General features: G+C 22.7%; 4 protein-coding genes across 4 annotated transcripts; 1 reads left to right on the top strand and 3 right to left on the bottom strand.

The window, feature by feature from the left end:
- Positions 1 to 2541: 2541 nt before the first annotated feature.
- On the bottom strand, positions 2542 to 3648 carry PBANKA_1125500 (ATPase, putative; the record flags this gene model as incomplete). Its single annotated transcript, XM_034565801.1, has 1 exon — positions 2542 to 3648. The coding sequence occupies one exon, from the start codon at positions 3646 to 3648 to the stop codon at positions 2542 to 2544; it is 1107 nt and encodes a 368-aa protein (XP_034422462.1).
- Positions 3649 to 4410: 762 nt separating this feature from the next.
- PBANKA_1125400 (conserved Plasmodium protein, unknown function) lies at positions 4411 to 4848 on the top strand (the record flags this gene model as incomplete). The annotated part of the gene is made up of 1 exon (XM_034565800.1): positions 4411 to 4848. The coding sequence occupies one exon, from the start codon at positions 4411 to 4413 to the stop codon at positions 4846 to 4848; it is 438 nt and encodes a 145-aa protein (XP_034422461.1).
- A 247-nt stretch (positions 4849 to 5095) lies between these two features.
- PBANKA_1125300 (conserved Plasmodium protein, unknown function) lies at positions 5096 to 7816 on the bottom strand (the record flags this gene model as incomplete). The annotated part of the gene is made up of 1 exon (XM_034565799.1): positions 5096 to 7816. One exon carries the CDS (start codon positions 7814 to 7816, stop codon positions 5096 to 5098), a length of 2721 nt encoding a protein of 906 aa, XP_034422460.1.
- A 1387-nt stretch (positions 7817 to 9203) lies between these two features.
- Positions 9204 to 11732, bottom strand: PBANKA_1125200 (CRAL/TRIO domain-containing protein, putative; the record flags this gene model as incomplete). The annotated part of the gene is made up of 1 exon (XM_034565798.1): positions 9204 to 11732. One exon carries the CDS (start codon positions 11730 to 11732, stop codon positions 9204 to 9206), a length of 2529 nt encoding a protein of 842 aa, XP_034422459.1.
- Between the last annotated feature and the right edge of the window lie 1467 nt (positions 11733 to 13199).

Here is a 13199-nt window from a genome sequence, read left to right as displayed (position 1 = left end):
ATATATAATTATTTTAATTAATTTTTTTTGTGCAACTTAAGGGGGATTATAATTTTATATTTACTAATATATATATATTATTGTTATATAATCGTTATGCATATATATATGTACTATTTATATATAGAGAATGGAAATAAAAATTAATTATTAATATTAATTATAAATATAAAGCAGTGGAAATAATAACCGTAAGATATTATTTTAATGCGAAAGAGAAAAAAATATATTTAAATACATTTATTTGGATGCTATAGAATATGCATATATTTATAGTATGGGGAATATATCCAATAAATAGAATGAAATGAATAATTAAATAGGAGTAAGCATATATAATATATATATATGTAAGCTCAATGTGCTATTAACATAAATAATTATTATTATATATATATATATGAATATGGAAAATAAAAATCATAAAGACCTTTAAATGGCCTATTCAAATATGTAAATATATAATATAATTCATTTTTATGCCATTATTGCAATATATCAAAATATTGGAGCAATATTTATATATGCCATAATTTATTTTTCTATATATACACAACGGAAGGATTTTCTCCCCCCAACTTGTATATAATATATATGTATTCACAAAAAAAAATAAACCTTTTAAAAATAAATATCGTATAAATTATTATATTTATATATATGTTATTATACACCATAATATTAAAAAATATATATAATTAAATTATATGGCCATTAATAATAGTATCTTAAAATATAGTATTATAAATTAGCAGAAATGATGCACATTATAATAATGTAAATATAGACATTAAAAAAAAAATATATATATAATAAATATGTTATAAAATAAGTTACACTTTTTACTTTATTTTATAGGCTTTGAATATTTAATTTTTATATATAATTACGAATTTATATTCTATTCATATATGTATGTTGTATTTAATAGTTTATTGTAGTATATCATTTTTATTTCTTTGCTTCATATGGTTAAAAACTAAAATATAAATTTGCGTACAAAAATTATGGTATATAGTGTATAAACAACTTGTACTAAAAACGACATAATATATCATAGTCGCGTACTATGTATATATTTATTTACTTAAGCACATGAGGCACAAAAACTTATAAAATCATAATATGAATAAAAATATGAATAAAAAAAGAGGGTAATTTATAATATTATCAGGCGGAAAATAAAAATTACGAAATATCCAAAAAAATATATATTCAAAAGATTAGTAACTTATAAATATGAAAGCGCCAAAATAAAGTATTTTTTAAATATATAATTTCTTAATGTTTCGATTTTTTATTTAATTTAAAATATGTATGTTATATATATTATATTCTATGGCTTATATTTGTATGCACTTGCAAGTGTGTAAAATGTTTTTTATTCGCAAAAAAACGGAAAAAAACCATTAAAACTTTGGGATAAACTCAATTTGTGGAAGGAGATATATAATTGATATATATAAATAAATATATATGTAATGGCTAACTTTGTGCTCATCGATTTGTTGATATTGCAACGTCGTATTAAACAGGTTTATATTTTAGTATAATATTTTGTCTTGCTCTTTTCCCTCAAATTAATCATCAAACTTATAATTGTAAGCCTTTACAACTTGGGTTAAAAAAATAAAAATATTTTTTATCTTGTGAAACTTTGAGCATAACTTTTATGTAAAACTTGTTAAAATTGCATATGCAAACATTATAGCGATTTTTTTATTTTTTTTTATTCATATATCATCCCTTTTTATTAATTTTAAGTATATACCAAATTAAATTTATACATTTATAATATCCTTTATCTGAAAGGAAGTTGCGGATTTTATTTCGTTTTTGTTCATTTGGTTTACAATTGTAAAAATATGCAAAAATACACATGCGCGCCTATAACGGTATACAACTCATGCATATAATTTTTTTTAACATTTATAAGTAAAATTATATAAATCATGTAAAAAATATATTAAAACAATGTTTTTTTTGCGCACAATATGAGAAAAAACCCTATCCACTTTCGAAAATTTAAAAAAGATACAGCTGTTTCACGTTTTGTTATAAATATAAATAAATAAATGCCATTCAAAAAAAAATATTCCCCCCCCCTTTATTATCCATTAATATACGTCGTTTTACAGTATTAAACTTAACCAAGCGATGTTATATATATATTATTCATATTACATTTTTAACAATAAATAAATTTGCATATAATAGCAGATCAGTGGATGTCGAATATATTGCATATAACATCTGTATGTGTATAATAATTTTTCGACACAATAAAAATTTAATTTTATTTGTATAAGACACAAAATGGGGTTTTACTGTAAAAGTGTGAATATGCCAAGCCATATATAACACAGTAAATAACGCTATTTGTTGTACAATTATGAACGGAAAGAAAAGAAAAGTTGGAATAAGTGCAACTTTATATATTTATAATGCTTTCAAAATTATAATATGCAATTAAAACAGATAAAAAAAAGGAAAAAAGGGGGAAAGTGAGCAATTACTACTTCATCGTAAAAGACATACACATTAGTAAGAAATACCATTCTCTTTTAAAGTGGCCTCAACCAATTTCACCAAACATTCAATATTATCACCAGCACTAGTAAAGCCAGAATAATGAACAAATGTTAACCCTTCGATATTTGATTCTTTGACCAAAGCTTCATTTTTTAAACCTCTAAAACTAGGGGGAAATGGAAGTCTAATATTAAAACCTTCGTTTTCTTTTGAAATTGTACCACACCTGCAGTTGTTATACCTATCTTTGTAAATGCAAAATAAAATTTGATCTTTAATATTTAGCTCCTTTTCTATGTTATATATATGATCCGAATATGGGCAATGTTTTTGTAAAAATATAACTCTACCTGATTTATGAAAATTATATCTATTCTTCACAGCTTCTAAAGTTATAGTTTTAGCTTCATACCAAACATTAGAATAATAATTTACAAAACTACTAAATTCATCTTTTACAACATTTGAAGCTAACATAAAACGTTCATTTTCATCAATATCGTCTTCCAAAAAATTTGGATTAAATCTATTTACTCGATGTTGTAAGGTTGTATTTATTTGATATTTTGCTTCTCCTTCATATTGATTAATCCCATTGTCAAGTGCATCTATCGATTCTATTAATACAGTATATATTTTATCATATAATATATTTACTTTATTTTCATCAGTTATATTAAATCCTTTCCTTAATACGTCTTTCCCATAATGCTTATAAATTAACCCTGCACTACTTAGTCTTATATTGTGATTTTCATCTAAGCCATCATTAAATTCTCTTTGATGATGATCATATCTCTTTTTTTCATGATCATATATCCCTCCTACATCTACAACAATATCACATTTATCTAAAAGTTCTTGATCTCGGGTTCTGATAATTTTTGCATCTTTATATTCAGGTAAAAATTTTAACATAACTGATGCTAATATCTCATCAGTATGAAAACGTCCTGAATGAGTCCCAATTACTTTTTGCATTGCTGAATAAAATATAAAAGACCTACACAATAATTTCTTAAAATTACTTGTTTCGTTCTTTTTTCTTAGGATAATATTATTCCTCTGAAAAATATCTTTTGATATTTTAGGATATTTCGATGTTAAAAGTTTCATATATTTTGTATTTCAATCCCTTTTTTAACCCAATTCACTCATATATATATTACTATTCAAATACTTATATGTTGTTTTATTGTGCATAACTCCATCACCTTTTTATAAATTTTACTGACATAATTTTTTTTTTATTTTACATATCTTTTATGCATAAATTCCAATTATTTAAATTATAAAACATTTTTTTGAGCTACAATTTTATTCACATACATATAATATATGCAAATATTATTTACGAAAATTTTAATTATTTTACTCTTATATATTTTATTAATATGTACACTCCAAAAAATTGGCAAATGCTTGTATCTTCCATCTACGTATACCTTTAAATTACAAAGGCGTAAACAAGCGACAAAAACATATATATATATATATATATATTAGTGAAACCGTGTAAAATAAAAATATATAAGATTATTAAAAAAATATATAAATGATGCAAATAAAATAATATAAATAGTAAAGTAATACAAATTTTGCTCATTTTAAAGCAACTGAAGCAGTGAATAAAAGGAAATCGAAGAAAAATCATGAAGAACAAATACTAAAAACTTAGATATTTACTTTATAGTCATATTATATACTTATTTCAATTATTATAAAAAAACTCAAGAATAATACCTTTTTATGACTTCAGAAGAAAATCACATATATGTGGTTAGCGAGAACTATACATATGGGATACATGTGTCTACAGATGAACTAAAAGAAGTAGCTTTATTTATATTATTTTTTTTTCAGGTATCTCTTTGAACAATGCTGAAATATATTTTATTTGGAATTAGTGGTTCCATGAGTGGATGGATTTTAAGAGATACAATTGTTTGTTTAGTTAATAATATAAATTCTACAAATGGTATGCTACTAAATAAATTTATTTCCAGTAAAGACGATTTTTATAAAAATACATTTAATGAATTGAAATATTGCTTTGATCCAATTGAACTAAAAAATGGGTTTAATAATTATAATATTTATATAAAAGAAAATGAATATTTTGTCGAAACATTATATATGGAAAATTGGGCGGATATGAACAAAATGAATGAATATATATATAGCGAAGAATATAAACAAAAATTGCATTATTTGAAAAATATGAATATATTTTTTTCTCCATCATTATTTGTTCTATTAAAGCGATATGATGGATATTATATTCCCCCCTTTTTGAAAAAAATAGCATCTGATTAATTTCGCATATAGTTAGCAAGTTTCCTTTCAGATATTTGCTTCAATTTTTCTTCTTATTTTGTCCCCTTTTCCATTTTTGCACTTTTATAATATTTTTTTTGTTTTTATTTATGCTAAACTAAGGCTAAAAAAATATAAAAGACAAAATGTATAAATGATAACAAATATAATAAAATTAATGATGGCGCACAAGCACACAAAAAATGATAATAATCCAGGTGTTTGTTGGTTTTTCAAAACTTACAATTCATGGCTTCGTTTTTTCTGCATCCTCTTGGTACATCGAAATTTCAGAAGTTAAGGATTTAATGAGTGTCTCTTTTTTTCGTAGCTCTTGTTTAATTTTTGTGATATCTTGCACATTTGTATAATTTGTCTTGTTAATTAGCTCTTTTTGTAAATTTTCACATTCTTTTGTTTTTGATTGAATGAGAGCATTTTTTTTTATAGATTCTTCTGTTTTTTCAATTAATTTTTTTTGAACGTTTTTAAGTTTATGTATTAGATCAAAGGCAGTAGGGTCACTTCCTTCTAAATTTCTCCATCTGTGTATATTTATTGGTTTTTCTAATTCTTCTGATAAGGATTTCACTTTGTTTTGCTCACTAATTAGTTCCTTTTTGAGGGCATTAATTTCTACTTTGTTACTGTTTAGTAGCTCTTTATATTCGTTATGTAATTCGTTTAGATTTTTAATATTTGAAACGATTTTGTTCAAATCTTGTATTTTTTGTGTTTGATTTTTATTGGTTGTTTCTATGTTATTATGAGAAATTTGCAATAGTTTTAGTTTATCCTTTAACACAACGATTTGATCATCTCTCTCATTGATTTCATTATCGGCCATATCTTTTTCTTTTTTTATTTTCATAATGTTTTTATCGCATACTTTTATTTTATTATTTAATTCGTTTATTTCTCCCTCTAATTGACCTCTTGACTTTTTATCATGGAATAGTTGTGTTTTTGAACTTTCATTTTGATTTTTATATTTTTCTATTTGCTCTTTTAATTTTTCACATTGATTAATTAACTTTTTTTTCTCTTCCATCGTATCATTTATTTTTATTTCTGTATTTTTTTCATGTGTTTTAATAAGTTCTAATTCATTAGATTGTAACTTATATTTTTCTCCCAGTTTCATTAATTTATCCTTAGATTCAGCTAATAATTTTGTTGTCGTTATTTTTTTACTTTTTACATTTTCATAAATAGCCTTTTCTTTTGCTAAATGGCTTTTTAATGAACTTACAACCTTAACATATGTATTAATTTTAGTGTCCTTTTCGATTAAATCGTTTTCATTTTGAATAAGTGTAGTATTAATATGGGATAAGTCTTCTAATAATTTTTCTTTTTCCTTAACTAATAATTGTATATCTTCATTAAGTTTTTTTTTGTCTTCTATATATTTTTTTATATCTTTTTCTAAATTAATATTATTTATTTTTTCTTGTTTTGCTATTTCTGTATTTTGTTTAGTATTCTTATCAATTTTTTCAATTAGTTTTTTTGTCTGCTCCTTTTCAATTATTAAATCATTAATTTCTCTTTTTTGATTTTGTATATTTACTTTGGCTTCTTCAGTTAATTTTATAATACTTTGAATTTCATATGTAAGAGATTTCACATTAACATTTAATGCTTTTTTTTCTTTTTCTAAAAGTTTATTTTTAAAATATTCTTGATCTAATTTTATTTTCATCTTCCCGTTTATATTATTAAGATTGTTAATCATACTTATGTTATTTGCAATTTCATTGTCTTTCATTTTATTTTCATTGATAAGTAGCTTATTTTTTTTATTAATATCTTCTAATTTTTGTTCTATATCATTATTTTTTTTCAGCATTTCTTTTTGTTTTTTTTCTAACAAATCTATTTTATCTAACAAATTTGTTCGGATATTTTGTAGATCTTTATTTTTATTTATTTGATTTTCTAACAATTTTTGAGTTTTTATTAATTCATCATTTATAAAATTACGCTCTTCTATTATTATTTCTGTATTTTTTTCAATTATCAAATTATCTTTATTGTATTCTTCGTCTAATCTTTTCTGCTCTTCTAAGTCTTTTTTTAAATTATCAATTACGATGTTTTTTTTATTACTTTCCTTTTTTGCTAAATTCATATCTTCATTCATTTCATTATTTTCATTTTTTAATTCTTTGTTGTTCTTTTCTAAATTATCAACTTTTAATAATATATGTTCACATTCTCTTTTTAAATTTTCGATTTCACTATTTTTTTTTTCAATTTTTATTTCTAGTTCTTCTATAGTACATTTAAGTGATTCAATGTCTTCTAAATAATTTTCTTTTTCACAATTCCATTTATCTTCTTTTTTCTGATTATTATCAAACATGTTTTGTAATTGATCTAATTGTCCATGTAAAAACTTTACATTTTGTTGTTCTTCTTCATAACTTTTCAAAATTTGTTTTTGTTTTACTATATTTTTTTCCAACTCCTCTTTTAATTCTTTTACATGATTAGAATTATTTTCATCTTCTGTTTTCTTTTTTTTTTTAATAATTCTTATTATTTTATCTACATCCCTTTTTAAGATTTTCGAATTTTCTATTTTGCAATCTTTACCCTTTTCGGTGTTCTCATTTTCACTTTCTTTGGCCATTACGGTATTTATTTTGGATTTAAGGTTATTTAGTATTTTTATTATCGTCTCTTCAATATTTTTTTCATTATCACATGTATTAATAACCTCATTTTTATTCACAATTTTTTTTTTATCATTTTTTACGACTTCATCTTTTCCTATTTTTGTGTTTTTTTTTTGTTTTTTAATTTCACTTATATTCCCCCCATCACTGTTACACATTTCTACTATGTTATCAACATTCCATTCACATTCGCATTCACACATATCTCGATTTTCACAAATGCATAAATCATTTCGTTCACCATCTCCTGTTACATAATTTAATTCGCTATCATTAGAGTTCATTTTTCTTTTTATCAAGAATTAAAATATATGAAGAATTTATTAATCATGAGGATTGTGCAAAAGGTGTAAAAGGAAAAAAAATAATAAGGTAATATTTAAAAAATTTTAGATTGGGGAAATCAAAAAAAGAATGAAAAATAGTATATCCTTTGAACGTCTTAAGAAATATGAAAGTATAGACACTATACTTTTCCAGTTCTTGTATCGCGCATTCTTTATTTCACTCTCTATATATAGATGCACGAATTATTTTTTTTATTCTACACACTTTGGATAATATTCTCACAAAATAAATGTAATAAATAATTCTTTATGGAAAAGTTTATCATTCCAAAGATATAGATATATGTACAAACGACTCTCCACATATAGCATATATACCCCTATATATAGATATATGTATGAGAAATGGAAAGAATTAATTAAATTTAAAATTCGCAAAAACCCTTTAAGCATTTTGTGCAATTGTCTTTTATAGTTTTTTATCTCTCTTCACATTAATATGTAAGAAAGAAAAATATAAAAAGAAAAAATTAATATGAAAAAAAAGTATAAACAAAAATTACAAAAACAAAAAATATATATGCATATATTATAAATAAATATATTATATATATATAGCGATATATAGAGCAGAAATAAGCAATAAATAAATAGACCTAATAATGGTATAAAACTATAATTGTGATAAAACAAAAAATAAAGAAAAGAAAAAAAAAACAGAAAAAATAAAATACGATAAAACAGAAGAAAAAGAATAATTATCATGAAATTTTATTGAAGTAATAAAAATATATGAAACAAAAATATTATTTTCCACACACACACACACAAATACATTGAGGAGAATCTTTATAAGTAGAATAGATATATAATTATATTGCTTATATGCATTAAAACTTTTTTTGGTAAGCATGTTTAAATATTGTAAAAAATTTAAGGGGAATTTAATTATAATTTATTGTTTTTTGGTGTGGCAAATTTAGATAAATTAAAAGAGTAATATAAAGAGTCATTTTATTTGCGTATATTTGAAGGTATATAAAAATACGGCTTATATTTGGCATTCCAGGGTTTAACGTTAAAGCCTGTAAAGTAAATAAATTTTTATTTGCAAAAAAATCCCCAATATATATATTTATCGAAATTAATATATATAGGCGTTCCTAATATATATTAGTTTTAGCTTGTACCCATTACTAAATGTGTTCATTTTTTGGTCAAGTGTTTTGCACGTATATACTTTTCAAAAAATTATGAATAAAATTTTGACAATTAAATACGCCAATCCAACACACCCATATATACAAATAAAATATTTACACATGTATGTATGTGCTATACAATTTGATTTTGTAGATGGCTAGTTTATTTGTGTTTTTTTAATTTAGGTCGTAGGAGACGTTTTGTTAAAAAAATTCAAGCCTATTATTTTGATCTTTTTACTTTTTTTTTTAATATTTTTTTGGGGATCATTATTATTTTGAATATGCTTGTTAAAGTCTGATAAATTTTGAAATGCCACATTTTTTTCAAAGTGTTCTCTATTTTCGCAATAGAATATTGGCGTATCATCCTTTTTTATTATGCTCCCCTTTTTATCCAATGTCTTATCATAAGATGTGTTTGACCCCTTTTTAGTAATAACATTCACATCATTAATATCCTTAGTATATTTTTTCTTATAACTATGATTAATATTATTGCTAATATTAGTATTATTGTTTTTATCACTCTTTTCTAAGTTTATATTTGATTTTCCCGAAATTTTATCATTTTTATTATGACTACCTTCCAATTTTTGTTCGGGAATTTCATCCTTAAATATTGAATTAGCTGCCGTGATTTTATAATGTTTTTTTTTTCGGTCATTTTTTGCATTTGTCGTTATATTATTTTGATATTTATTTCGTCTATTACTACTATTGTCTTTGTCATTTAATAATATTTGAGCATTTTCTTCAAAAATAGATGCTGAATCACAATAAAATTGAATTTTTTCATTTGTTGATTCGGTTCTGTATACTATCTTATTTTTCATATCCCTACTATTGCATATTTTTTTAGATGAGTTCATTTTAAAATTGTGCCCATTATGGATCCCACTTTTATTCTTTGGATGTACATTTGATGGACGGCCATGGGAAATTATTTCACGTTTATTACAATTAGCTTTATCATTTGTTTCATCACAACTGTTTATTGAATGTGCAGTTGTTACTGTTGCATTGGTATTTTCTTGAGTATCTTTATTGCTTGAGATAGTATTAGACGTACTTGCATTAATAAAATCGTTTGGATTATCAAATTTTTTATCAGAACAACTTAAGCTGTTTATAATTTTACTATTATTTTGTATACTACCCTTAGTTGTATATGCTGTTTTTTTATTAGCACTAATTTGGTCGATATATTTAATATATTCACACAAAGACTTATAGTTTGATCTATTTACAATATGATCAATTAAAAATGGAAATTTATTTGTTAAATAGTTCGAAACAATATTTGATAAATATAAATTCTTGACTTTAAAAAACCATTTATGTAAACTAGCTATATTAACTATATATTTAGATTTACAATTAATATATTTATGGCTTTTCATAAGATTATTAAAATTTATATTAGCACTATCTATATAATATTTTTTATTTATAATACAATTAATAAAATTATTATTTATAAAACTGTCTTGTGTACTCAGGTTCAATTTTTTGCTTTTTTTTTTTTTTAATGTTTTGTATGTTTGGCTGCTTTTTTGACTACTAATATTGTTCGTACTTGTCCTTGAGTATGTGTTAGTACCTTCATTATCTGGGGGATCATTAATGCTTTTATTTTTATTTTTTTCACCACTTTCTTCATAATATATTTTCTCCTTCAAATAGTCATATTTCTGTCTAATTGATTCCTTTTCTCCAAGTTCAATTAATTTCAAATGCATTGAATATCCAGATGCTATATGATCATATATTTGATGATCCATTTTACTAAATATGTCTATTAAAATAGAATTATTTTTTGAAGACTTTTCATTTTTTTCAGTAGAATAACAATTACTATAAAAAGAAAATGGATAATACGCATTATCCTTATTTTCTTGTATTCCTCCATATTTTTTTTCTAATTGTGTTTCTAATATTTCTTCTCTTAAATAAGATGAGTAATTTCCATCTAAAATTTTTAATTTCTTAGTCATATAAGAAGGTGCAAAATTTAAAAACGATTTTCCAAAAGATTTAAATATTTTAGGAGCGTCGATAATGTACATTCTAAACAATCTACATCTATATTTTGAATTCATAATTTCTAATAATCGCATAAAAGTAGACATTGGAAATTTGGATATAGATATGCCTGAACAATCAATTAATGATATATAATTTTCGACTTTTCCAGGTATGCATAAATATTTTAAAAAAAATTCAAAGCAAAAAAAAAATAAATTCGTTAATTTTTGAATATCTAATAATTCTATATTTAGTAAATTTATTATAATAATAGGTCGGCATTTTTTATCTCGACCATGCCAATACATTATACCTTTATTTATGTATTCTATAATATCCCTTTCATTTATTGGCAATATATCAGATAATCGAAATTCATAATTATTCTTAATTAAGTCAAAAGCCTTTGAAAAATCAAATTGAGCTGAATATAAATAGCGTAGACATTCATTTTCAAAAAAACTTTTATTAATTTTTAAACATTTATTTTTACAATATTTTTTAAATTCACTTATCATTATCTCTTCTTCTGTCCTAATAAATGTATTGTGAAATATATATCTCAGGTTATTATTTTTATCATATATATCTTCTTCACATGGCTCGAACAAAAAGACATCTTCATCTATTGTGTGTTCATTTATTTTCTTTTCCACAATAATTTTACCCCTTGATAGCTCCATAGTAGCATCCCTTATAATTACCTTTAATTTTTATAAACTTTTTGGTAATTTCGTTTTCCTTAGTGTATATTTATGGAAATTATGTGTTGCCTGTTATGAATATACGCGTATGTGCGTTTTTTTTACTTATTTTTATCCCTTATCACAATCATACCCTTATATGGTTAAATTATACACTAACCCTTACATATATATAATGGGGCATTATTTTGTGTTTGTATATTCCCCTCATTTATATTTTTTTTTATATTTATTTTTTCGCGTTTTATTAATTGCTACTTGTTTTTTCAAATATCGTCTTTATAATGCTAATTAATTGTTATATATTATATAATATATACGTATGCATACATATATGTATATTTTTATATAATACTTTTTATTATATTTAATCAAAATGCTCTGTTTGTGTAAAGATTATTTTACACTAGAATATTGCTTGGTATGCTAAGCATATTATGTGTATTTTTCTTTATTATTCTTTATTTATTAAAAATAAAATAAAAAAACACGCAACATTCAGTGCATACTGATAAAATATATATATTTGTAAATTTAAATGTACACTCAATTGCTTAAAATAAAAAATAAAATAATAATAATAACGCACAATGAGTGTATAATGATTAATATATATATTAACATAATTTCGTTATAAAGAAAATAAATGTATCTTATTTTATTATAATTCTTCTATTTTTATAATATTTTTATGAGACATTTTTTATAATATTCCAATCTTATATACACATATATATAATAATATATGGAATCAACTGGTACCATTTCCAATGAGATTTTCCACAATATTTTTTTCTACTAATGCACACTGCAGTTACTATAACTACATCTAACAATAAAATTAATTAATATATATTGTATAATGTATATATCAAACACAATTATTTTCCAACTGTTATATACAACCTTTCTATTTGCGTATATCTCGTAAGTCATATATATATATTGAAAATAAACCAAGTTGTGTATTTATGTAACTTTTATATTTAAACGAATGGGCTATGTTATTGTATATTTACAAATATGCATATATACAAGTATAGAAATATGAAATGGACCATACATTTTACTGAAATAATTATCATATGTATATGTACGTATATATTCATTTGTTGCATATTTAGGTAATGGATGTGTACACAAAAGATAACATGCTTCTCTCAACATATAATATGCATTTTGTGCTATTTATAAGAATTTGAGAGCAAAATATATATATATATATTAATAATTGCAAAATAATAAAAAATAGGAAAAAATAAACACGAACCGCTCATGCATTTATTTAAGCTATTCGAAAACATTAATAATTTATAGGTTGTCTAAATTTTTAAATACAATTTTTTTTTCATTTTAAACAATCAAATGATGTAACCAATGAAAAAAGACAAATCAACGAGTTAAATTTTAGTGAAAAAAAAATGGGTAGCAAGCAACAATACAAAT

Source organism: Plasmodium berghei (assembly GCF_900002375.2).
Source record: "Plasmodium berghei ANKA genome assembly, chromosome: 11".
In the NCBI taxonomy this organism is placed as follows: Eukaryota; Apicomplexa; class Aconoidasida; order Haemosporida; family Plasmodiidae; genus Plasmodium; species Plasmodium berghei.
The sequence above is the reverse complement of the archived record's forward strand: the minus strand, read 5'-3'. Positions and strand labels throughout refer to the sequence as shown.